General features: G+C 50.4%; 1 protein-coding gene across 2 annotated transcripts in view; it reads left to right on the top strand.

Annotated features, from left to right (window-relative positions):
• SORL1 (sortilin related receptor 1) overlaps positions 1 to 20,982 on the top strand; it is a 40,536-nt gene extending 19,554 nt beyond the window's left edge. Inside the window, exons 20-48 of one of the 2 annotated variants that reach the window (XM_068659320.1) lie at positions 302 to 548; positions 872 to 1,010; positions 1,190 to 1,363; positions 1,518 to 1,631; positions 2,012 to 2,134; positions 2,768 to 2,887; positions 5,051 to 5,173; positions 5,330 to 5,437; positions 5,672 to 5,803; positions 6,014 to 6,145; positions 6,809 to 6,943; positions 7,183 to 7,338; positions 7,562 to 7,711; positions 8,187 to 8,315; positions 8,974 to 9,100; positions 9,674 to 9,843; positions 10,044 to 10,156; positions 10,415 to 10,519; positions 11,491 to 11,563; positions 12,367 to 12,449; positions 12,716 to 12,812; positions 13,461 to 13,645; positions 13,909 to 14,028; positions 14,129 to 14,293; positions 14,754 to 14,928; positions 15,152 to 15,258; positions 15,937 to 16,129; positions 16,424 to 16,636; positions 17,058 to 20,982. In XM_068659320.1, coding sequence (XP_068515421.1) covers positions 302 to 548; positions 872 to 1,010; positions 1,190 to 1,363; positions 1,518 to 1,631; positions 2,012 to 2,134; positions 2,768 to 2,887; positions 5,051 to 5,173; positions 5,330 to 5,437; positions 5,672 to 5,803; positions 6,014 to 6,145; positions 6,809 to 6,943; positions 7,183 to 7,338; positions 7,562 to 7,711; positions 8,187 to 8,315; positions 8,974 to 9,100; positions 9,674 to 9,843; positions 10,044 to 10,156; positions 10,415 to 10,519; positions 11,491 to 11,563; positions 12,367 to 12,449; positions 12,716 to 12,812; positions 13,461 to 13,645; positions 13,909 to 14,028; positions 14,129 to 14,293; positions 14,754 to 14,928; positions 15,152 to 15,258; positions 15,937 to 16,129; positions 16,424 to 16,636; positions 17,058 to 17,125 — 3,976 coding nt within the window. In that variant the 3' untranslated portion in view covers positions 17,126 to 20,982. Of the gene's footprint in view, positions 1 to 301; positions 549 to 871; positions 1,011 to 1,189; positions 1,364 to 1,517; positions 1,632 to 2,011; positions 2,135 to 2,767; positions 2,888 to 5,047; positions 5,174 to 5,329; positions 5,438 to 5,671; positions 5,804 to 6,013; positions 6,146 to 6,808; positions 6,944 to 7,182; positions 7,339 to 7,561; positions 7,712 to 8,186; positions 8,316 to 8,973; positions 9,101 to 9,673; positions 9,844 to 10,043; positions 10,157 to 10,414; positions 10,520 to 11,490; positions 11,564 to 12,366; positions 12,450 to 12,715; positions 12,813 to 13,460; positions 13,646 to 13,908; positions 14,029 to 14,128; positions 14,294 to 14,753; positions 14,929 to 15,151; positions 15,259 to 15,936; positions 16,130 to 16,423; positions 16,637 to 17,057 lie in introns of both variants that reach the window. The other variant, XM_068659319.1, reaches the window with a different exon arrangement.
• Positions 20,983 to 21,276: the final 294 nt, after the last annotated feature.

The raw sequence follows: 21,276 nt of genomic DNA, 5'->3' as shown, positions 1-21,276 counted from the left end.
AGAGCACGAGCACCACCCCGACAGCTGCTTTGGCACCTTGCGGTGCTCCCAGCTCTTCGACACAGCAGTTCACAGCTAGGTAACCTCCAGCTGCACTCATGCCCCAGAAACTGCAGCTAAATTAGCCTGCCTTCTGCTCGCAGATCTGCCGCTCGCGCTCATTTGACTTGCAAAGCGCTCCTTTCCCAAAGGCACGTCTTGCAAGAGACGGGGAATGTAAAGCACTCAAACACCGCCTGATAACCTGTTCCCTCGTGACATGGGTTGTTGTTATTTCGGGTACTCTCTCTGCCTGTTGCAGGCTGATGTTCTGGACCGACTGGGGAGACTCCAGACCCGGCATTTACAGAAGTGACATGGACGGGTCCTCGGCCGGCTGCATTGTCTCGGAGGGCGTGCGGTGGCCCAACGGCATCTCGGTGGACGACCGCTGGATCTACTGGACCGAAGCCTACATGGACAGAATCGAGAGGGTGGATTTCAACGGGCTGCAGAGATCCGTGATCCTGGACAGCCTCCCACACCCCTACGCTATTGCTGTGTTTAAGGTATCGCTGCAGCCTCTCATTTTGTACACGTTTCCATTGCGCGCACACTGCGGCTGCTGCTTGCGTTGGGCAGGTGGATGCAGAGCCTGTAGCACTTTGGGTTTGGTGGGAAGGAGCTAGCACGATGCTCAATCTCTTTATGCTCCGGGTGTGTTCCCACAGCCCCCTGAAGCTAGCAATGTCTGCTCCACTCATGCTCAAATCCCAGTTCAGGTCTTCCTCATCTTCCTCCCGACGGGCTGGGGAGGGTTTGCACGCTGCTACCCCGTGACCACAGGGTGCTGTAGTGCAAGGGGACACCGACAGCAGGGCCTGCGTTTCAGAATGAGATCTACTGGAACGACTGGTCGCAGCTGAGCATCTTCCGAGCATCCAAAACCAGCGGCTCCAGGATGGAGACTTTAGTCGGCCGGTTAAACGGGATCATGGACATGAAAATATTTTACAAAGGGAAAACAACAGGTAATGGACTGGCTTCTTCTTCAGGTGGGCGTAGGATCTCCAGAGGGCTTTTCCCAGCCTGAAAGAGACCGAAAAAACTGGGGTGCGAACCTAAAGCTGGGTTCTGGGTGGGATAGAGCTTCCCGTGGGGTCTGAAGCCTCCTGCCCTCATGGTGTCCCCCTCTTTCCCCCGGTGCCAGGGCAGAACGCCTGCATCACCCACCCCTGCAGCCTGCTCTGCCTGCCCAAGTCCAACAACGGCCGGAGCTGCAAGTGCCCCGAGGGGGTTTCCAGCTCCGTGCTGCCCACAGGGGAGGTGAGGTGTGACTGTCCTCGTGGCTACGTCATGAAGAACACCACTTGCCTGAAGGAAGGTAAAACTGAGCTCTGTTCCTGCCTTGCGAGGTGGCAGCCTCTATTTCAAAGCCTCTCCTGCTGCCCTTTGGGTGAGGAGGAGAGCAGCCTGCTGTCCCAAAACGCGGCGTCATGCCTCCTGCCGGCTTGTTTTTGTTTTCCCCTCTGCACCAGAAAACACGTGTCTGCCCAACCAGTACAGATGCTTCAATGGGAACTGCATCAACAGCATTTGGCAGTGTGACAATGACAATGACTGTGGGGACATGAGCGACGAGAAGAACTGCCGTGAGTGTCCTGCGCTGGCGTTTGCCCCTCCAAATTTAGATGTCTGCTGCGGTGTCGCTGCACCTGAGCCGACTGCTTATACTCCGTGTGTAGTCAGGGGGAGCAAGAGGAGCTCCTGGGGATGATATCCCAAGCTGGCTGGGCATCTGGTGCCCTGCAACATTTGCCCCTTGACTTTTCCGCCCTGGCTTGCAAGCAGTGGGGCGGGATGACTTCCAGCCCCGTTCCCCAAAATTGACATTGACATCGAAGCGGTGCTTCAGGCTGCATTGAGCGAGGCTCTGCAGGATGCTTTCCCTCTCCTTCATGCATGCCCGTGGTGGCAGGATCTGTCCCCTCCCCATGACCCTGATCTCCTCCTCCTCTCCCTGCCACATCAGCCACCACGGTGTGCGACGCCGAGACCCAGTTCCGCTGCCGGGGCTCGGGGACCTGCATCCCGCTGTCCTACAAGTGCGACCTGGAGGACGACTGCGGAGATAACAGCGACGAAAGTCACTGCGGTGAGCTGCCTCCCGGCCTGAAATTTCCTCCCCTTTCCCTGTGCGAGGGATGAAAGCCTGATGTCGGGCAAGGCAGTGCTGCCTCAGATCCCCTTGTGTTCACCCTGGCCAAAAACCACCTCCTCCCACCACGTTCTGGGCAGGAGATAAGGGAGGGAAGAAGCCAGCGAGGCCGTGCAGTGATTCCCCGCTCGCTGCGGTCTGGCAGGGAGGCTTCTGTGCTGCTGTCATCCAGCTCTCCCGCTCTGGTCCTTGGGTTCCCCTGTAACTCGAAGCCAAATATTTGGGAGAGATTAAAGGCTGACCTTGGGCAGCCGCCCAGCAGACGCATGGGAGGCGTGGGTTGCTCGGTGTTCCCGTGTTTGCAGCCATCCATCTCCAGCTCAGCGATTCAGAGAGGTCAGTGCTGAACTGAAGGAGAAAAGACGCTGGTAAACAGAGCAGGATGGGACCCCTGGGTTGTCCAGGGCTAGGGACAAGGCAGGAAAAGCTGCTTTTAGATGGCTCTGCTTTGCAGGGTTGTTGCTTCTGAACCATCAGCCTCCTCTCCTAGGTCCATAGCCTGTGTGAAGTTGTCCTCCTCCTCTCCCCTAGCCCCCAAAGCACCTGAAAAGCGCCTGTGCTTGTTTGCAGAGGCTCACCAGTGCAGAAGTGACGAGTTCAGCTGCAGCTCAGGGATGTGCATTCGCCTTTCCTGGATGTGCGATGGTGATAACGACTGCAGGGACTGGTCTGATGAAGCCAACTGCACGGGTAAGCACTGCGATGTCTTCAATAGCCCGCTGCCATCACTCCTTAAGGGCTCCCAACCTCTCCAAACAGCATTCGAGGGGTTTCACTCGCATGGCTCTTGGTGAGGATGTTTTTACACCGTGCTTTGCACCACCACGGGCTGCTCCCAGCACATCCTCAGCAGCCCGAGGTGCTGCAAGGCGTTGTGCCACGGGGGCTGTGCCTTTGAAGGCGCACTGAATAGCGAAGCGGGGCCGTGGCCGCCGGGCAGCCAAAGGATACTTGTGTGCAAAATGGGCTCCTTTGTTGCAGCGAGGCAACAAACAGGGCAGTGTGCACTGATCTCCTTTCAGAGCTTGAACTCTGACCGGTTTCTTGCCGTTCAGCACGTTGCAGAAAACAAGAAAGCAAGAAACTGCAGAGAGGCTGCAAAGGAGAGGCAGATTTGGTGGGGAAGCAGCTCCTCTTGTGAGCAGCCTTGCTGTTCTCCATGGCTTCAGAAATCTAAAGTGGGTGGCAGAGCTATGGAGCCACAAGTGGCAGGTCTGCTCTCTTTTTTGCTTATAACTCAAATTGATGCCACCTGGTTGCAAGAAATGCTAGTCCTCACCCTGTGCATCATGCCCTGCACCTGGGAGCCTCATGCTCTGAAATCACGGTACTCAACCACCCCCAACACCACTGTAAAACTGACAGTCTGCTAAAGTCAACAGCCAGATAGAGCCTACTCCTCATCAGAAAAGCCAGCTGATAACAATGCATTGATCTTTTTCATTAAAAATAATAATAATAATACCAAAACAACAACGCACAAACAAATGTTTGCACGAGGAGAAAAGAGTTTTGAGAGTAGGCAGCGCCTTGTTCCAGCAGTGAAAGGCATGAGGTCACATCATAAAGCAGTACACAGGAGAGCCCAGGTAACAACCAGCGTCAGGACAGATGGGCTGATGGGGTGAGGGGAGCCCCCAGGGGATGGGAGGCACCGTGCTGAGCTCCTGCATCTCCCCCTGCAGTGCTGAACCTGCCTGGAGCACGCAGGGTTTGCGGTGATGCTCTGGGGACGAGGGTGGTTGATATTCCGTGTGCGTGGCTGCACGAGGAGGTTTAATTTATATTGGTAGCACTTATCTCTCCTATGAGTTTCTCCAGAGAGAATTGCTACGGGAACGGAACCTACTTCAAAACGCGTATCGGGTTTGTAGAGCCTAAAGTTGAAATTATCTAAGAGGATCACAATTATTTGAGAAACATTTCATCTGACTCCACTGGCTGCATTTATTGCTCTTATCTAAAATAATTACATTTCACACTGAATGCCTAATAGAATATTACTGCCACAAAACTGTAGCATTCGGAAATATCTGCAAGGACACGTCACTAGCTAACCTGAAATTCACCAGCATGCAATTTAATTAAGTTGCACATTGCTTTTCTTCTCGATAATGACAAGTGCTCTCCTGGTTGAAGAGCAGCATTTGTCTTTAAAGCGACAATGTATGCTAGGCTTCAACCAGCATCCCCCACAGGCAGATACGTTTGCAACAGGATCCTAAAAAAGACCAAGGCTCTGATCCCCTTGAAACCCTGTCCTGGTTTCAGCTGGGATAGAGTTAATTTGCCTCCTCGTTTTTAAGAGACTTGTATTTCTAGGTTGCTGTGGGAGCACAGAAAAGGCTCGCTGGCCTTAATTCCAGACCATCCCCAATGCCCCTCGGTGTCACCCATCCCTGCTCACTGCCCCTATCCTAGGGTCCCTGAACAGGGACCCTGCCACCCTGCCAAGGTTTTGCTCATTTGCTGTGACATTTCTTGCCATCTGCAGCAAGATGCAGCCACAGTCACTTGTGCCCACACTTGTCAAGGGTTGGGATCAAAGGGAAAGAGGCTCCTGATTTGGAGAGCATTAGGACCCCTCAGGAGCCTCTGAAAACCATCCCAGGGGCACAGTGGTCTTATGAGCAAATACAGCAGAGAGAGAAAAAGACATGGCCTGGCCTGGGGAGACCCAGATTCCCAGCAATGTGTTGCCTGAAGCCCTCTGGGTGTGAACTTGTGCTGCAGAGATGCGAATCCGTGCTGGGATCCAGCACGATGTGATGTGCTGATGCAGAGGGAGGGCGCAGGGCTGCGTGGTGCTGAGTGCCCCGTGCTCAGCACCGCTCCCTGCTCTGCTTCCAGCAGTGTCCCACACCTGCGAGGCCTCCAGCTTCCAGTGTCTCAACGGCCACTGCATCCCGCAGCGCTGGGCGTGCGATGGTGACGCCGACTGCCAGGACGGCTCCGACGAGGACCCAGCCGACTGCGGTACGGCACGGGGACGCTCCAGCAAACCCAGAGAGATGACTCCTGTCCCTCCAAAAGAGGGCAAACACGGGGAAAAAGGGAATCGGGGCTGCGCTGCAGTTTTTTTGTATGGGAAAGGAAACCAACAAAATCCACCTGATTCTGATTTTTTTTCAGAAAAAAAGTGCAATGGCTTCCAGTGCCCCAATGGGACTTGCATCCCGACCAGCAAGCACTGCGATGGCATCACCGACTGCTCCGATGCCTCGGATGAGCAGCACTGTGGTGAGTACCCAGGGGGGCTGGTGGGACCTCAGCAGCAAGGGCTGCCGGGCTCAGGGCATGAGGGAAAGGGGATCAGGACATTATGGGGTGAGGGCAGTCTGTGCAGGGACGGTGCTCAGTCTGTTGGTCCTGAAAACTTTCTGTAGCTCCGTGAAATCTGGATGCTGCGTTTGGGTTTGTCCAAATCAGTGTCCGCCCTGCTGGCCGAGATGCCATCCCCTCCTCTTTCCCCAGAACCCCTCTGTACCCGCTACATGGATTTCGTGTGCAAGAACCGGCAGCAGTGCTTGTTCCACTCCATGGTGTGTGACGGCATCGTCCAGTGCCGAGACGGATCAGATGAGGATGCCAACTATGCTGGATGCTGTAAGCGTGATATCGCGCATCTCAGGGCACTTTGCATGAGGAGGGCTGGAGACAGAAGGGAAAGGAGGCATGGGGAGGGTACCAAACCCTGCCAGGTCACCCAAACAGCGGCTTTGGACTCTAATACTTTGCTTTCCCAAGTCCAGATGCCCTCTGAGGGTGCACCTTCCTTCCTCCTCCATGCTAACCCTCTGGTTTCCCTCCGTGCAGCCCAGGACCCCGAGTTCCACCGCACGTGCGACCAGTTCAGCTTCCAGTGCCAGAACGGCGTGTGCATCAGCCTGGTGTGGAAGTGCGACGGCATGGATGACTGCGGGGATTACTCGGACGAAGCAAACTGTGGTGAGCAGTACCTCGAGGTCCCTCGTCACCCCCTTTGAATTTCGGGGCACGGAAAACAGGCTTCTTCTGCTCCTTATACCCACACATGCATGCGTGCACCATCCCACTTGCACGTTGCAGAGCATCTTGAATATACATCGCTGTCATCTTCCTCTTACTGCAGGTAGATTAACTGGAGCACACTGAAAATCCGATACGGCAGGCACACGTTGTGCTTGACTAAGTCTTGTGTGACCATATTTACTCCACGGCTTCCCAGCCCGAAGCAGACAGGCAGCTTACAGCCAAGCTCAATATTTATCAATGTTCCCTCGGTAGCTTTAGGAGCTGTGCGGAGCCAGACGAAGCAGCTGCAGCTTCGTTTCGGAGCGGCAGGGTTTGCTTCTCCCTTCCTGCCATGCTCTGGGTGAATTTCACTGTCAGCCCTGGTTTTGACATCATAGGTGCTATCTGGCCATGGAGCACCCAGCACGCAGACACTGGGGTGGTGACACCAGGCCAGGGAGGACTGGGAGGAATGGGGATGCTGGAGAAGAGAGGACCCACAGTTGTGCAGGGGGGATGCTGGGGTGATGCTCTCAGGGCTGGTATTCCCGTGCCCCAAATGTGCTGAAGGCTGCTGAGATGACACTGGGGCTCACGGGGCTCTCCTGTCCTCATCAGAAAACCCGACAGAGGCCCCGAACTGCTCCCGGTACTACCAGTTCCAGTGCGGGAATGGCCACTGCATCCCCAACCGGTGGAAATGCGACGAGGAGAACGACTGCGGGGACTGGTCAGATGAGAAGGAGTGCGAGGGTGAGGACCTGTGGTGCTCCGTGATGCTCTGCATACAGGGGCCCCACGGCCCCAAAATCCCCCTTGAACAGGCATTCTGCCTTGTTGAACCCCCTGCTCATGAGCTGCGAGGAGACGATGCAGATAAAACACGGGGCTTGCGCTGCCTGGCTTGCTCCCTGCTCCCCCCTACCACGGGGGCTGGCTGGGTGCTGGGAGCAGCCCCCGAGAGCCTCTCCGTTCATTCGGTGTCCTTTCAGGCTCCCCAGTAGTTCCCGTCACCGCAGCCGCCCCGCCGACGTGCCTGCCCAACCACTACCGCTGCAACAGCGGCGCCTGCATCGTGAACAGCTGGGTCTGCGATGGGTACAAGGACTGCACCGACGGCTCCGACGAGGACGCCTGCCCCACCTCCCGTAAGCTCTTCTCTTCCTCACCCTCTTCCTCCCGAATGCCCGGTGGCATCCCTGCCTTGCACCCCAGCGATTTGCATCGCAAGTTTGGGCACCCCAACGGGAGGGAGCCATCCACCTGCTGGATGGGAAGACATTGCCATCTAGTGGAGTTGGGACCCGGGGACGGTTTTCGGTCCCTCCTGCTGGTGGCCGTGGGTGCTCTCCTCACTTCTCCTGCCCGCAGGTCCCAACGTGACGGCCACCTCCCCGGCGCCGCGGGGCCGCTGCAGCAGGTTCGAGTTCGAGTGCCAGCAGCTGCACAAGTGCATCCCCAACTGGAAGCGCTGCGACGGGCGGCGGGACTGCCAGGATGGCACGGACGAGAGGAACTGCCGTAAGTGCGGGGGCAAGAGGGTCTCGCCTGGCTCCTTCCCTTGGGATGCTCTTTGCGAGGACGGGAGGATTTATCGCTGGTGGAATCCACGCAGTAAAAAAGGAAGAAAAAAAAAAAAGCACCCAAAGCACTGGTGCCTGTTCCATCAGAAGTCCAGCTGTGGATTTCACAGAATGGATTTCATTTCATTTAGGTTGGAAATACCCGTCAGATCATCAAGTCCATCCATCACATAACAGTTCCAAACCATGTCCCTAAGTGCCACATCCACCCATCTCCGAGATCCCAAGATCTAAGGAGGTGACTCCACCACCTCCCCGGTGGCTTAAGCCCCAGGTTCTCCTGATGGTGGCTCTTTTGTCACGCCAAAACACTTTGCCAGAAAGCTCTTGCACCAGCACCTGGCATCGCAAACAGCCCGGTGCCAGTGCGGGACCCTCGCGGCACTGAGCCCTGCACCCTTTCTGCCTTGCAGCAACGCACAGCACCCTGCCGTGCCCTCAGGGCTACAAGTGCGAGGACGGCGAGGCCTGCCTGATGGTGGTGGAGCGCTGCGACGGGTACCTGGACTGCTCAGATGGCAGCGACGAGAGGAACTGTACGGGTAAGCTGCCGCCCGCTCCCCTTTTTCCTGCAAACCCCATTTCCCAGCCATTTTCCATCGTCACCACCACCTCTCTTGGCCCCGTGGGGATGGGGGGATGTGTGCTGCAGCTGGCCCCGGGCAGAGAATCGCGATCGATCGCTGTCTCTGCCCAGCCATGAGGTGCACCACGGTCCTACCGACCTGCTCGGGGCCTCGAGCATCAGTCAGGTTTTAGTTCTTTAATTAAATATTGATTGGGAGAGGCTGGTTGGTGCAGGGGGGAGGCACTGCGGAGATTCATGGGGAGTCTACACCCAGGGAAAACCATTTGTTTTCCTTTGGAAACTTCATCCGGCCAGGCTCTCCCCTTGCCCCAACACATTGCTGTCCAAATTCCCAGCCTCAGCTTTGGTCCTGCCACTGAACACAAGACGGGACATGGGCAGCCCCACAGAGGGGCCCCGGGTGGCTCACGGTGACAGCACAGATCCATTGCACAAGCAGAAAAGTGACATTCCTGCTCTGCACTGCCCACCCTTCCCCACCTGAATTACACATCCAATTTGCATGGTGCAAACCCTCCCCTCAGTCACTTCACTGTTTCTACCTCCCGTTTCTGTTCCTGGCGAAGGGCTTGTTTCCACCAGCAGACTGACTCCCCCTCTTGCTCCCCCAGACGACACGATCGTGTACAAAGTCCAGAACCTGCAGTGGACGGCCGATTTCTCCGGCGCTGTCACTCTGACATGGGCTCGGCCAAAGAGGATGTCCTCGACCTCCTGTGTCTACAACGTGTATTACAGGTACACCACTTACTGCATGACCCATGGGTGGTCGTGGCAAGGAAAGGACAGGAGAAACATGAGCAGAGGTAGCAGCACGCACGTATTTGCAGCAAAGCACCGTACCAAATCGAGCCCCAGAGGATGGAGCTTTGCAGTCTATTTCTGTTTGGAAAATCTTCTAATGCTTCGTTGCAAAGCAGACCCAAAATAGCAGCAACTAGGGGACATTTGTGAAAAGCTGTCTTTGTTTCCTTCAAATTGTTTACTCGGACAGAAATGTGGGTATATTGGGTTTTCTGTTTCTGCTTGGGTCTCGTCTTTGTGGGGCTGCTAACAATGAGAACAAAGTCAAGAAATTAGAGCACAGCGGTTATAGCAAACCTCAGAGGACGGTGCTTAGGAGGCGCCGAGCTATGTTTGGTTCAAGCTTTGAAACAGCAGCTTTTCAAGCTGGTGCCGTGGCTTTACTGAGCAGAAAACTAAGCAGCAAGCCCTTAAAACACAGAAAACTGATTTCATCCTTTGGGGCAAGCTGTGTCCCCCTGTGTTCCTGAACATATTCCTGACTGCAGGGGTCTGACTCTTGTGCAGGACTGTTGGTGAGAGCATCTGGAAGGTTTTGGAAACCCACAGCAACAAAACCAACAGCGTTTTGAAGGTCCTCAAGCCTGACTGCACCTACCAGGTGAAGGTCCAGGTGCAGTGCCTCAGCAGAGTCTACAACACCAACGACTTCATCACCCTGCGGGCACCCGAAGGACGTAAGCAGACCTGCCTGGCTCCTCTCGGTTCAAGCTGGAGGTCAGATTACGAAAGGGTTGATCAGGCCTTGGGAGACAACTGCAGGAGATAACGTCTGCCCTCTCCCTTTCTAGGAGACCCTGATCACCTCCTGCTGTTCCCCAGAAGAACTGGACACACCGCCTGTGACCATCACTAACATTTTTGTTTCTCTCCCCAGTACCAGATGCCCCCTTTAACCTTCAGCTGTCCCTAAAAAAAGAAGCCGAGGGGGTGGTGACAGGCTGCTGGAGCCCTCCTGTGAACGCCCATGGCCTCATACGGGAATTTATTGTGAGTCCTGCACCACGTTTTTTATTTTGCAATTTGAAGTGGAAATCCACTGAGAATGCTGGGCAAGATGGGAGAGGAAATGAAGAAATGGTGCAGGGCTGTAGGTAGCAACACAGTCCTCAGGTTTTGTTTCAGTCCATGGTTTTCAGTCCATGGTTTTGTTTCTGGCTTCCTTCCTATGGTTGAGTAATAGAAAGACCTGTGGCCCTGTGGGACTGCTGACCACGAAGCCCTTACCCCTTGTTTTGGTCCTCCTAGGTGGAATACAGCCGGAGTGGATCCAAGGAGTGGTCCTCGCTCAGAACCACCAAGAACTACACTGAGATCAAGAACTTGCAGGTCAACGCGTTATACACGGTTCGAGTGAGTATTTTCAGAGCTCTGTCTGCAGGAGCACTCTGCAGGAGCTTGTTACTCTTTGCTAGGCAGTCCAAGTCCCACACAGTCAACTAATTGCTAAAAAAGTGTGCAGTTAAAATTCTGCCCTTTAATGTCAGCCCTCAGCAGGGGCCTGGCATTTGTGCCAACAATTTGTATAGTTTTAAGCCCCGAATTATGGCCCTTGATTTGCTCCTCCTCCCAGGAGGCCAGGCTGTGTTATGAAATCTGTGCTGCCCATTCCAAGCTCACTGCAACTGCACCAGATCTGGGGCGGAGATAAATTTGGTCCTGACTCTTGCCAGGAAAAGAAGCAGATATGCATGTGGGGAAGGCGTGCACATGGGAGAAGCTGGGTAATTATAGGCAGAACTAATAAGGAGAGGAAATGAAAATCTGCACAGCCAACCTTGGGAAAAGTGTACTCTGCCCCTGTCCATCCTCCATGAGCAGGCTGAGCACAGGTACTTGTGGGAGCTCACTGGGAGCTGGGATAACCCCCCATGCATTAATGGTTTTCTCTGGGTCAGCTGAAGTGACTCTTTCCTTCCATGTCTTTCCTTCCCATACTACCTTGTTTCCAAATAAATCTTTGGAACTGGATTCAGCTTTCGCATGGGCTCTGCAGGCACGGATCTTACCTACACCAGGGCTGATCGATTCCAAGGCTCCTTATCTTTATAGACTTTTTTATAAAGATCTCATCAGAGAGCGGTTATCTGCAGAGAGGATGCACCTCCCTCCTCTTAGATTCTTTTAATTGACTTAAAGTAGTCTGCTTTATCTCTGTAATAAGCATTTTATTGCCAAGTAATTAAATTATTGCTTGCTTCAATGTCCTTTTCCCATGAGCTCCACCATGTCCATACCCTTGCTCTAACCTCGCTCTCTGTTTGCATTATGCAGCGTTGGTGGCATACGTTCGTTCATATTAACTAACCGTCTTATTTGCAAAGGTTGCTGCAGTGACTAGTCGAGGAGTGGGAAACTGGAGCGATTCCAAATCCATAACCACCATCAAAGGCAAAGGTAAATGCTGTTTTGGTTTCAACCAACTTGGTCAACGCAGCAAAAATACTGAATGTAAGCCCAAAGTGTTAGTATCAGCGCACATAACCACCTCCTCTTTCTTTACTTTTCCCTATTGAGCATCTGACATTTTTAACAACTTTGCTGTACCTGCTCGCTTAACTGGAGCCACCTCAGAGTTCAGTGGCAAGTCTGAACAGGTTGTTGACTCTTCCTCTGAACTCTGTGGCATGCAGGATGCAAGTCCCTCTCTCCTGGACTGCAGGCTAGATTCTACCTTTGGATAAGCACAATACATTACCAGCAATTCCTTAAATACTGTTAGCTGAAAGGCTGCTTGCTCATTCCTCTCCCTCTTAGCTTATCACTATGATGGTTGCTGCATTTTGTGTCAGACCACTAAAAAATCACGGAGGTTCCCAGAAACGATCACATCGTTGCGGGCTGACGGTAGATAAATCCAACCAACACGATAAATCATTTCCCTCTGAAATGTTTTTTGATAAGCCTTTTGAAATTGTTTGTACTCCTGGCAAGTTTTTTTTTCCAAGCCTATATTCTGATGTCAAAATTGTCTGCTATCTAATTTGTGAGATAAAAGTGCACCCTTGCTATGTTGACAAAGAAAGGAAAGAAAACACCGTGCTACTAAAAATGCAGGATTCTTTGTAGTATGGAGAGATGGGGATGTTCTGGGTCTGGTTGGTGACTGTCATAATGAAAGTCTGCATTTTGCCTGTCCTCTCCCTACATGTTTGTTTTTTTGGGGTTGCAGTAACAGCCGTTTCTCCCTTTCCTTCCAGTCATTCCTCCACCTGTCATACGTGTTGAGGGCTACACTGAGGACTCCATAAGTTTCAGCCTAAAAATGAATACTAATATCAAGGTAACATTTTAACCTTTACTTCTGCAACTACAGTAGAAGAAAAGACCTGGGTTGGATATGGGATAAATACTGAATAAGATAAGCCAGCACCCATTTTAGTAGCACAATTGCTTTCGGAAACTAATTATCCCATGCCAATTTATTACTTGGTACTCATCAGCTGTCCCAGCTCTCTTAATTAGGATGGAAAATACAATTTGGAAACTTAAAATGGTGGCTCTTTTTCACTGAATACAAGAAAAGCTCATGTAAGTTCATATTGACAGGTCAGCGGTTACATTGTGAACATCTACTGGACATTTGATACGCACAGGCAGGAAAAAAGAACTCTGACCATAGAAGGAGAAAAGTCGATCCAGAAAGGTAAATTTAGATGTAAAATTCTGCTTAAATCACCTCCAAACAGAGTGTTTTTACTGAAAGCCACAGCTATTTTATTTTATTTTATTTTATTTTATTTTATTTTATTTTATTTTATTTTATTTTATTTTATTTTATTTTATTTTTTTGTAATGGCAGCTCAGCTCAGTACTTTCTGTTTAGGAAAGAGTAAATCCTGCAAGGACAAATCGGCAAATCCTTAGCCTCTATTCTTAGGACTTGGAGATTTCAAGGAGATTTGGGATTTATCCCCTAGAGCTGCACTAGCCTTTTCTCATCACGGGGATTTTGTTTGTGATTCCTTATCTACTCAGCAAAAGGTCAATGATTTCTTGGGCTGGTATACAGTACATGTCCCTGGTAATCAGATTATTTTCGGCTTTGGAGAAATAACTGGTGTGCACAGTCAAGGTAGAGGAAAACATCCCAATACAGGCAAGCAACAAGCTGGGCTAGATACCCAGGTGTTTCTGTGTAAAAGAAGTTACTCAGAATGAATGAAAACACAAACCAAGGGAGAGAGGATCCTGGTTAAGATTATTTAATGATGCTGACCATTTCTTAAAGCTCTCACCCTGCCATTGCAGTGCTGGGCCTCACCTAACAGTGCAAATCTCTCCTCTTGCTCAGTGGCCAATTTGACGGCTCAGACGCCCTACGAAATTTCTGCTTGGGCTAAGACGGAGCTGGGCGACAGTCCTCTGTCCTTTGTACACGTCATGACCAGTGGGACAAGACCGGCAGCACCAAGTCTCAAAGCCAGGGCCATCAACCAGACTGCAGTGGAGTGCAACTGGACTGGGCCGAGGAACGTGGTAAGGCACCGAGCCCTTTTCTCGCCACCCAGGATGGGGTCTAGCTTGGAACCTCAAAACACAAGAAATCTTTAAACAGGATTGTTTGTTGGGACTGAATTTCATAGAAAAATTTATGTCAAAAAAAGTAAGACAAGTGCTTGCTGCCCCTGCCACAGGGTCTTTGCATCATGTCCCTAAAAAGCAACAGCACACGAAAGTTTGGGTGGGAGCTCCCTGCCACAACAAGCTTTGTACCGTCCCTGTCGTCTCCTCCTCTGCAGGTCTACGGCATCTTCTACGCCACATCCTTCCTCGAGCTGTACAGGAGCCCTCACAACACCACCACGACCTCCCACAACATCACCGTGATCGTGCAGCGGGACGAGCAGTACCTGTTCCTGGTAGGCTGCGTTTCTGGCCCCTCTCCTACCCGCGCTACGGGCCGCAGTCCGGTACCAAAGCCCGAAGGCACCCTATTAACTGCTGGGCCGTCCCTTCGAGGTCCGTGTGATGTCTCCCTACCAAGGGCCACCGTCTGACTACGTCGTGGTGAAGATGATCCCTGACAACCGGCTGCCCCCCCGGCACCTCCACTCGGTGCTCACCGGGAAGACGTTTGCCGTCATCAAGTGGGAATCGCCCTACGACTCGCCCGACCAGGACATGGTAATATCTCACAAAAACCCTGGCTCACAGACAGGTCCACTGAAGGAAATTGTTTTTCTCAGCAAGTTTTCCGCTCCTAATCTGGTCCCAAGGCTTTAACAGCAAAGGTTTAGGGGTATAAATCTCCCCCACAACACTGCAGACTTTGACATGGCACAGGTTTGCATTGCATCCCCATTGTTCATTAAGAAATACAACCTGAGGTCTTCCTCCTGCCCTCGTATGCCCCAGTAACTGCATTTTCTCTATCTGTAAGTAGTGATCTCGGGCAGGGATCCAGCTAACCCAGCAAGAGGCCTGAAAACCAACTTCACTTCCCAGGTTTCTATAGGGTGCAGGCATGCTTTAATGCCAGTTTTGGCCCCCCAGTCTGATGCCCTAATATATGAGTCTGCTAGCAAGTCTGCAGGAAAGTAAGGTCTCCTGTCATTCACCATGCGTGCCTTCCCTCCCCCTTCAGTTGTATGCTGTTGCAGTTAAAGATTTGGTAAGAAAAACAGATAAAATCTACAAAGTGAAAACGCGGAACAGCACGGTGGAGTACACCATTAAGAAACTCGAACCGGGAGGCAAATACCACGTGATTGTTCAACTGGGAAACATGAGCAAAGAATCCAGCATGAAGATTAACACAGGTAAAGGAGCAAGTATTCATATGAAATGCTGCCCTACCATAAAACCCACCATCAGACTCCTACCAGGTCACACCACAGCACCCTCCCCTTGTAAGCCGTGCATTGGGCTGATCCCTAAAACCCACTCCATTTCAGAAGTGGCCCCCGTGCTGTTTCTCAAATGGAAGAAAAGTGTTATCACTGTTAAAACCTAACCTGCCTGCTGTTTTTTTCTCATTTGCAGTACCACTGTCTGCACCAGATGCCTTAAAAATTATTACAGAAAACGACCACATTCTGCTCTTTTGGAAGAGTTTAGCGTTAAAGGAAAGTAATTTCAATGAAAGCCGGGTAAGTGGCACTCTTCCCCCATCTTACAGGCAGCGTTTCAGTAAAAGCAAGAGCAGAGTCGCTTGCAGGGCTCCTTACACAGAGTCTTTAAGTACAACAGGAGGCTCTGCTCCCCTGGGAGTCCCTGATGAGCCCTCCACATAGAGCTTGCTTTAATTTGCATCACAACCACGGCACTAGTGCTGTTAGATCCAGCCGGTCACCTTTTAAGAACATAATTATCCTCTTGAAAAAGGTCAGCTATCATACTTGCACAGGACTGGGAGCAGGCCACTGCCCTACCATGCTGGGAAATGCATCGGTAGCATCTGAGAATTGTTATTTAGGCTTTGTTAGAAAATCTGCAATGTGCTCTCTGTTGGGGCATGAGAAAGTAGAAATGTACATCAGAAAAAAAAACATCATGATCACTGGGCTCCATTTTTTTGGATGGCCTCGGGTGGCTGCTAAGAACAGAGGGAACCAGAGGCCGAAATCTCCTCTCTGACCTGGCCAAGGTCAGTGCCTGCTGCCAGGCGTGCCTGGAGGAGGCTCCACTGTTGTTCTCCCCTGGCTGGTAGCCTGATGCACTTCATCACAAAGCTTCAGCAGGAAAAACAACTTTCAAAGGCCCGTCAGAAGCAGCAAAGCTGACCTCTGCAGCCAAGCCATTTGGGGTTTGTGTTTTTGTTTTCTTAGGGTTACGAGATTCACATGTTCGACAGCCTGATGAACAGCACGGCTTATCTCGGGAACACCACGGAAAACTTCTTCAAAGTTTCCAACCTGAAGATAGGTCACAACTATTCCTTCACAGTTCGGGCTAGATGCCTGTACAGCGGGCAGATGTGCGGGGAGCCGGCTACGCTTCTCTATGATGAGCTAGGAACCGGTAAGACACTAACATCATCCCCTCTTCCTCAATTAACACTAATTAAAGCCTCAGAAGCTGACCCAAGGAGGAGTTAATACAATATTACACAGCCAGTCACTTGGTGGCTTGGTGTCCTAGCAGGGCAGGATGGAAGAAACCATCCTGCGATTTTCAGATGTGAATATTGTGGCAATCTGGCCATGTTTGGTTGGGTTTGGTCCATTAACACCCCATTAGGGCACTGCACAAGTAACATGGGGAGAAATGTGGCATTGGTTGCAAATAGCGCTTTCCACCCTCCCTGCTCTGTAGGTGAAGACTCCTCTGCATCAAAAACCGACAAATCCACAGACGTAGCTGCCATCGTGGTCCCGATCCTGTTTGTGCTGCTGGTGACCCTGGGCATTGGGTTCATCGTGCTCTACACGAGGCACCGCAGGCTGCAGAGCAGCTTCACCGCCTTTGCCAACAGCCACTATAGCTCCCGCCTGGGCTCAGCCATCTTCTCCTCAGGGGACGATTTAGGTACGTGGAATCTTGGCATCTTGGTTGGAAATGATTTGGTCTGGAAAATACCCTTATGATCATCAAGTCCAACCATCAACCTAACAGTAGCTCTTGGTGTCATGCCTTGGGATTGCAGGGCCTCCAAATCAGCACAAGACCTAACCTCTTTCTTATGCTTTAGGCCATCCTTGGCATGAAAATCTCCATGGGTTTGATCTGGTTTTAGGAGGATAAGCCTGGCCTAGGGTATATGTAATTAGTAACCTCACATAAACAGCTCCCACTAATGATAATCAATTAAAACTTGGATATAACAAATACAACAACCAGCTAAGGGCCACATGCTGATGCATTAATTTGGGGGACAGTTTTGGGGCCAGTTTAGTTGTGCCCAATGAAACCAAGGGCAGCGTAACAGAGCTCTGGGTTTGTTTTCCAGGAGATGAGGATGACGAAGCTCCCATGATAACTGGATTTTCAGATGATGTCCCCATGGTCATCGCATGAAGCGCATTTCTGACTGTAAAAACCAAATGGTGTAAATATTTTATTTGATAAAAATAGTTGATTGTTTATTTTAAAAATGCACTTTGAGTTGCAATACGTTATTTTTGTATGGGCCAAAAAATTTAAGAAACACTTTGTAGTAATCAACTGTGAATTGCAAACTAGGTTGGTTTAGTAACAAATTGCTTTGATTTAACATTGATTTAGTCTTACAAGGCTATGCTTGCTGGGCATGCTTTTAAGTCTGTGAGATATTTTCCGTTGACTAAATTGGCTACTCATTTTATTTTTCTAAGACAAGAATAAATTTATTTTAAAAAAATTCAGGAGATTATATATGTAGAGAGAGATAAGTAATATAGTCCCTGAAGGTTTTGCTTTTACTTTAAAAAAAAAATCCTTTGGACTTTGTTTTATATGAAAGTATTTTTGTTGTGTTAATTTATTGGGAAATCTGCTTAAGAACAGATTTCCGAAGTCGTCAGACATTGTACACATTATTGTGTAGAACATGTGCCACTTTATCTTGCAAGGCAGTAGTATTTTGGCATCCCCATCATTGTTCTCACCATGAGAATAAGAATCTTTATTTTTTACCTATTTTTTCCCTCACTGAAAGACACAATCTTTCCTCAGTCATCCCTGGGCAAGCGCCCGGTTTATGCAATTTTGACCTCACGTGCAGGCAGAGCTGCCCGCGCCGTGCTGCAGCCCCCCAACCATTGCCCAAATCCCTCCAACGATCACCAGCAGGTGCCAACCCGTTGGCCGTGCCCTGATCCGTAATTTATGTCAGTAATGTCACTGCAACAAATCGCCATCCCCTGACTTTGAAGCGCACACCTTAAAACGTAGCCTCTGCAGAGCTGCGTGGAGATGCTAGGATGGTGTGGGACGGAAGGGGGAGCCTCCACTGTGTGCAACTGGAGAAGAGCTTCGCTTACAGATTCTCCACAGTCGTGCAGAGCTGTAATTACTGAGCAGCTCGATTCATCTGGTTTACAGCAGGGATTCGGTGCTCCTTCAGTAGTTTCCTAAAACTAGCTGTAGTCGCACCTTCAGCTTTAGAAGTAACGTAGATGTAATATATTCCTATCACTCCTCATTTCACCTTTACTGTAGACATAATACTGGCTAACAGAGCTAAGCAGTAGAAATGTCTGCTTCCCATTGTCGAGGCTGTTTTTTTTGGTGATAGCAAAATGTGAATCTCACCACGAATCCCACTGCTCGCAAGCCCACGAGCATCAATACGAGCGGATGTCTGCGGCTCACACCTGGCCGCACTCTATATATGCAAAGCCCAGTAAAAATACAGCACACTGTCTTGTCATGCTATTTTCTTTGTTTAAGCCAGAAGTATTTTTGCTGTGTAAATTACATTATAATTGCAGTCTTCCTACAGATGAGATGAAAGAGGCCAACTATGTTTTGATACACAACTGATCCATTTAATTTCACTTGCAGAAAATGTTTAAAGAGATGGGGTTCTGTATGGTTTGATACGCTATAGAAATACTGACTCTATTTTTAATTATTGGTGTTCTCAATCCCGGTGACAGTTTATTCCCCCAAAGTTGGGACCAAACCATAACCAGATTTTATAAGTAGCAGCGAGCTTGCCAAGTTGCAATGTTTTTACCTTGTTAGTGGGTCAGGTGCTGTTCACAGATTAAAATGCTTATAATTCAACCTAGCACGTGGATCTCAATTTGTCTGGAGTCACAGCTACAGAGAGAGCAGAACCTGACCCAGAGGCAAAACTGTTCTAGAAGTGTAAAGCAGAAGATTTAACATATTTCTGCAGGGGACAGCCTGAAATCAGAGGTAAAAAGCATTGCATTCCGTCCTTATTAAACAAATATTTCTGGCACAGGTAACTGAAAACTGCAGTATAGTATCCCAGAAGATGGTGCCTCTCTGGTGAGAATTAATAGCGGTTAAATTCTGCTACTTTACTCCCCTAAGGGAAAACCCTGCTCAAATAAGGGGAGCAGAAGTGAGCCCATCTCATGCCTGTATGTGGAAGGCAGATGCCAAGGGGGAACCTCGAAACCACTTTATATTCTGCAGAAATCCCTTGGCTGGATGCTTTCAGCTGGGGACGGGTCACTTCTGGTCACTCTGAAAGGCTCCTTTGTGCCGCAGCAAAGCGACGCTCGCACGGTGCTGAGCCTGTTGCCAGCGAGGCATTTTGCTGGAATACTATATTCCGAAAATATTCCCAGCTAGCTGCGCCTCTCCAATGCAACGGGGGTGAGGGACACCTTGGCGCTCGCTCTGCAGTCGTCCCTGCATTGCACGGGGCTCTGGGGCACTGCAGCCCTCAGTCCTTGTGCCAAGCTGCACGCCCCAGGGCGCTTCTTGCAATGCTCAGACGCTCCCTGCCCTCAGAGGCTTTCCCTTCAGGGCAAAAATCACCACTGTGCTCCCAGCAAAGCAACTTTACAGGGCTAGTGTATTTGTATTTTATATATAAATAGAGAAGTCTAAGCTCCAGGCGGGGAATAAGCAGGATAGATGCAGTTCTGGGTAAATTGTATATTTTTATGAACTTTTGAAGCACGGAATCTTGTTCACAGAGATGTATATGGGGTGGGAGGGTTGTGGTGTATATATGGTACATGGATGTGGATGCATATTTTGTTCTGGTTTTGTTTCAGTAGCCTGATGCAATGTGACATGAGTCCTTACCCGAATTTTTGGGAGGTGACTTGGGTTTACCTGGCAGTAACCCTGTGAGATGTTTGGACCCATAAGGAGAAAAGGAGTGGGGGAGGTACGTGGGCTAAGGAGGCACTTCTGATACCTCATGTTTGAGCCCACCTCAGATGCCAGCTGGTACTCTGAAGTCCATTTGAACAGAAGACTAAGGCTGGACTCTAAGATCGGGTGGGCGCAGCATCTGCCACGAGCACACGCTTGTGGCTCCTCAGCCACTCTGCCAGGGCTGGCACCCCAGGGACACACCAAGAGGAATTCCAGGGAGGGGTAAAGCATTTTCTATTGACCACGGGGGAAAATTGTGCATGCAGAGATTTAATGGCAGAATAGCTGGCGTGCTGCAGGTTCATGCCCCAGGTAAGCTTGCCCTAACTTGTTCCACCTTCTCCTGCCTTGCCACAGCGTTAGCAGCAGGGATGTGCGGGTCTAGTACTGGGAAGACAGTTCTCCTTGGGTCAAGATCAAGTTACTTATAGATATATATATGGGTGCACAGCCAGACAGAAAGAGGAGGAGAGCACACAAGAAGGATGGAGTATGTGCGGTGATGTTCTGGGTGCCGCTGCCATCCCGTGGCCTCGCGTGGCTCTAAAGGACCTCTGTGCCTGCAGGTCACCATGTGGTCACTAAAGGTGACCACATCCTGCCAGTTTCTAGAAATCCTGGGAGAAGTGACCTGAGAGCCCCAGGCAGGGGCTTCAGTAATGTGCTGGTAAGAATGTAGAACTGCATTCAGGAAAGACCAAAAGAACCTTTTCCAAATTTCAAGTCTCCTTCAAATGGACTTCAGAACAGAAATGGTGCCATAGAGGTGGTTACTGTGGGTTCCAGAGAGCATCTTCATTTCTGGTACTAATTGTGATGTCAGTAATTAGTCTTGGGGCAGACTACGAGCAGCCAGTCTCTAATGAAGTTTTTAGACGTAGTGTCAACTTCTGATCGGGTTCCTTAATTGAAGTTTAATACTATTTGAATACCATTTGAATTGCTACTCCGTCTTTTTTTTTTTTTTTTCTCCATTCACTGATTTCTGCTGTGTTATTGTGTTATTCTTGCACAATTTTGAAGGAATTTTTGTCTGTCAATTTTTTTCCACTTAATAATGATAATAAAAACGGACTGGGTAAATAGAATGACTCCTGATCTCCATAATTATTACCTAGTCCCCACGGTTCCCACACCTCTTCTCCAAGGAGCCAGGCAGTGAGCACCACCCTCGGGGGCCAGAAAACCTGCAGAGCCTTTCAGAGTTTCACATCCGTGCTCACTGAGCACCATCACCAGCAATAACCCCACCTGGTGCCCAAACCACACGGTTTTCCCTGTGCTAGCACCCATCCCTTCAGCAATCCCATCCCTGCGCTGCATTCCCATCACTGGCTGAAACGCTGTATGTGCAAGTTCACCTGACACCCCGGCAGCTGAAA

This window comes from Anas acuta, chromosome 23 (assembly GCF_963932015.1).
Source record: "Anas acuta chromosome 23, bAnaAcu1.1, whole genome shotgun sequence".
NCBI classification, from domain to species: domain Eukaryota; kingdom Metazoa; phylum Chordata; class Aves; order Anseriformes; family Anatidae; genus Anas; species Anas acuta.
This window is presented reverse-complemented; position numbering and strand designations above follow the sequence as displayed.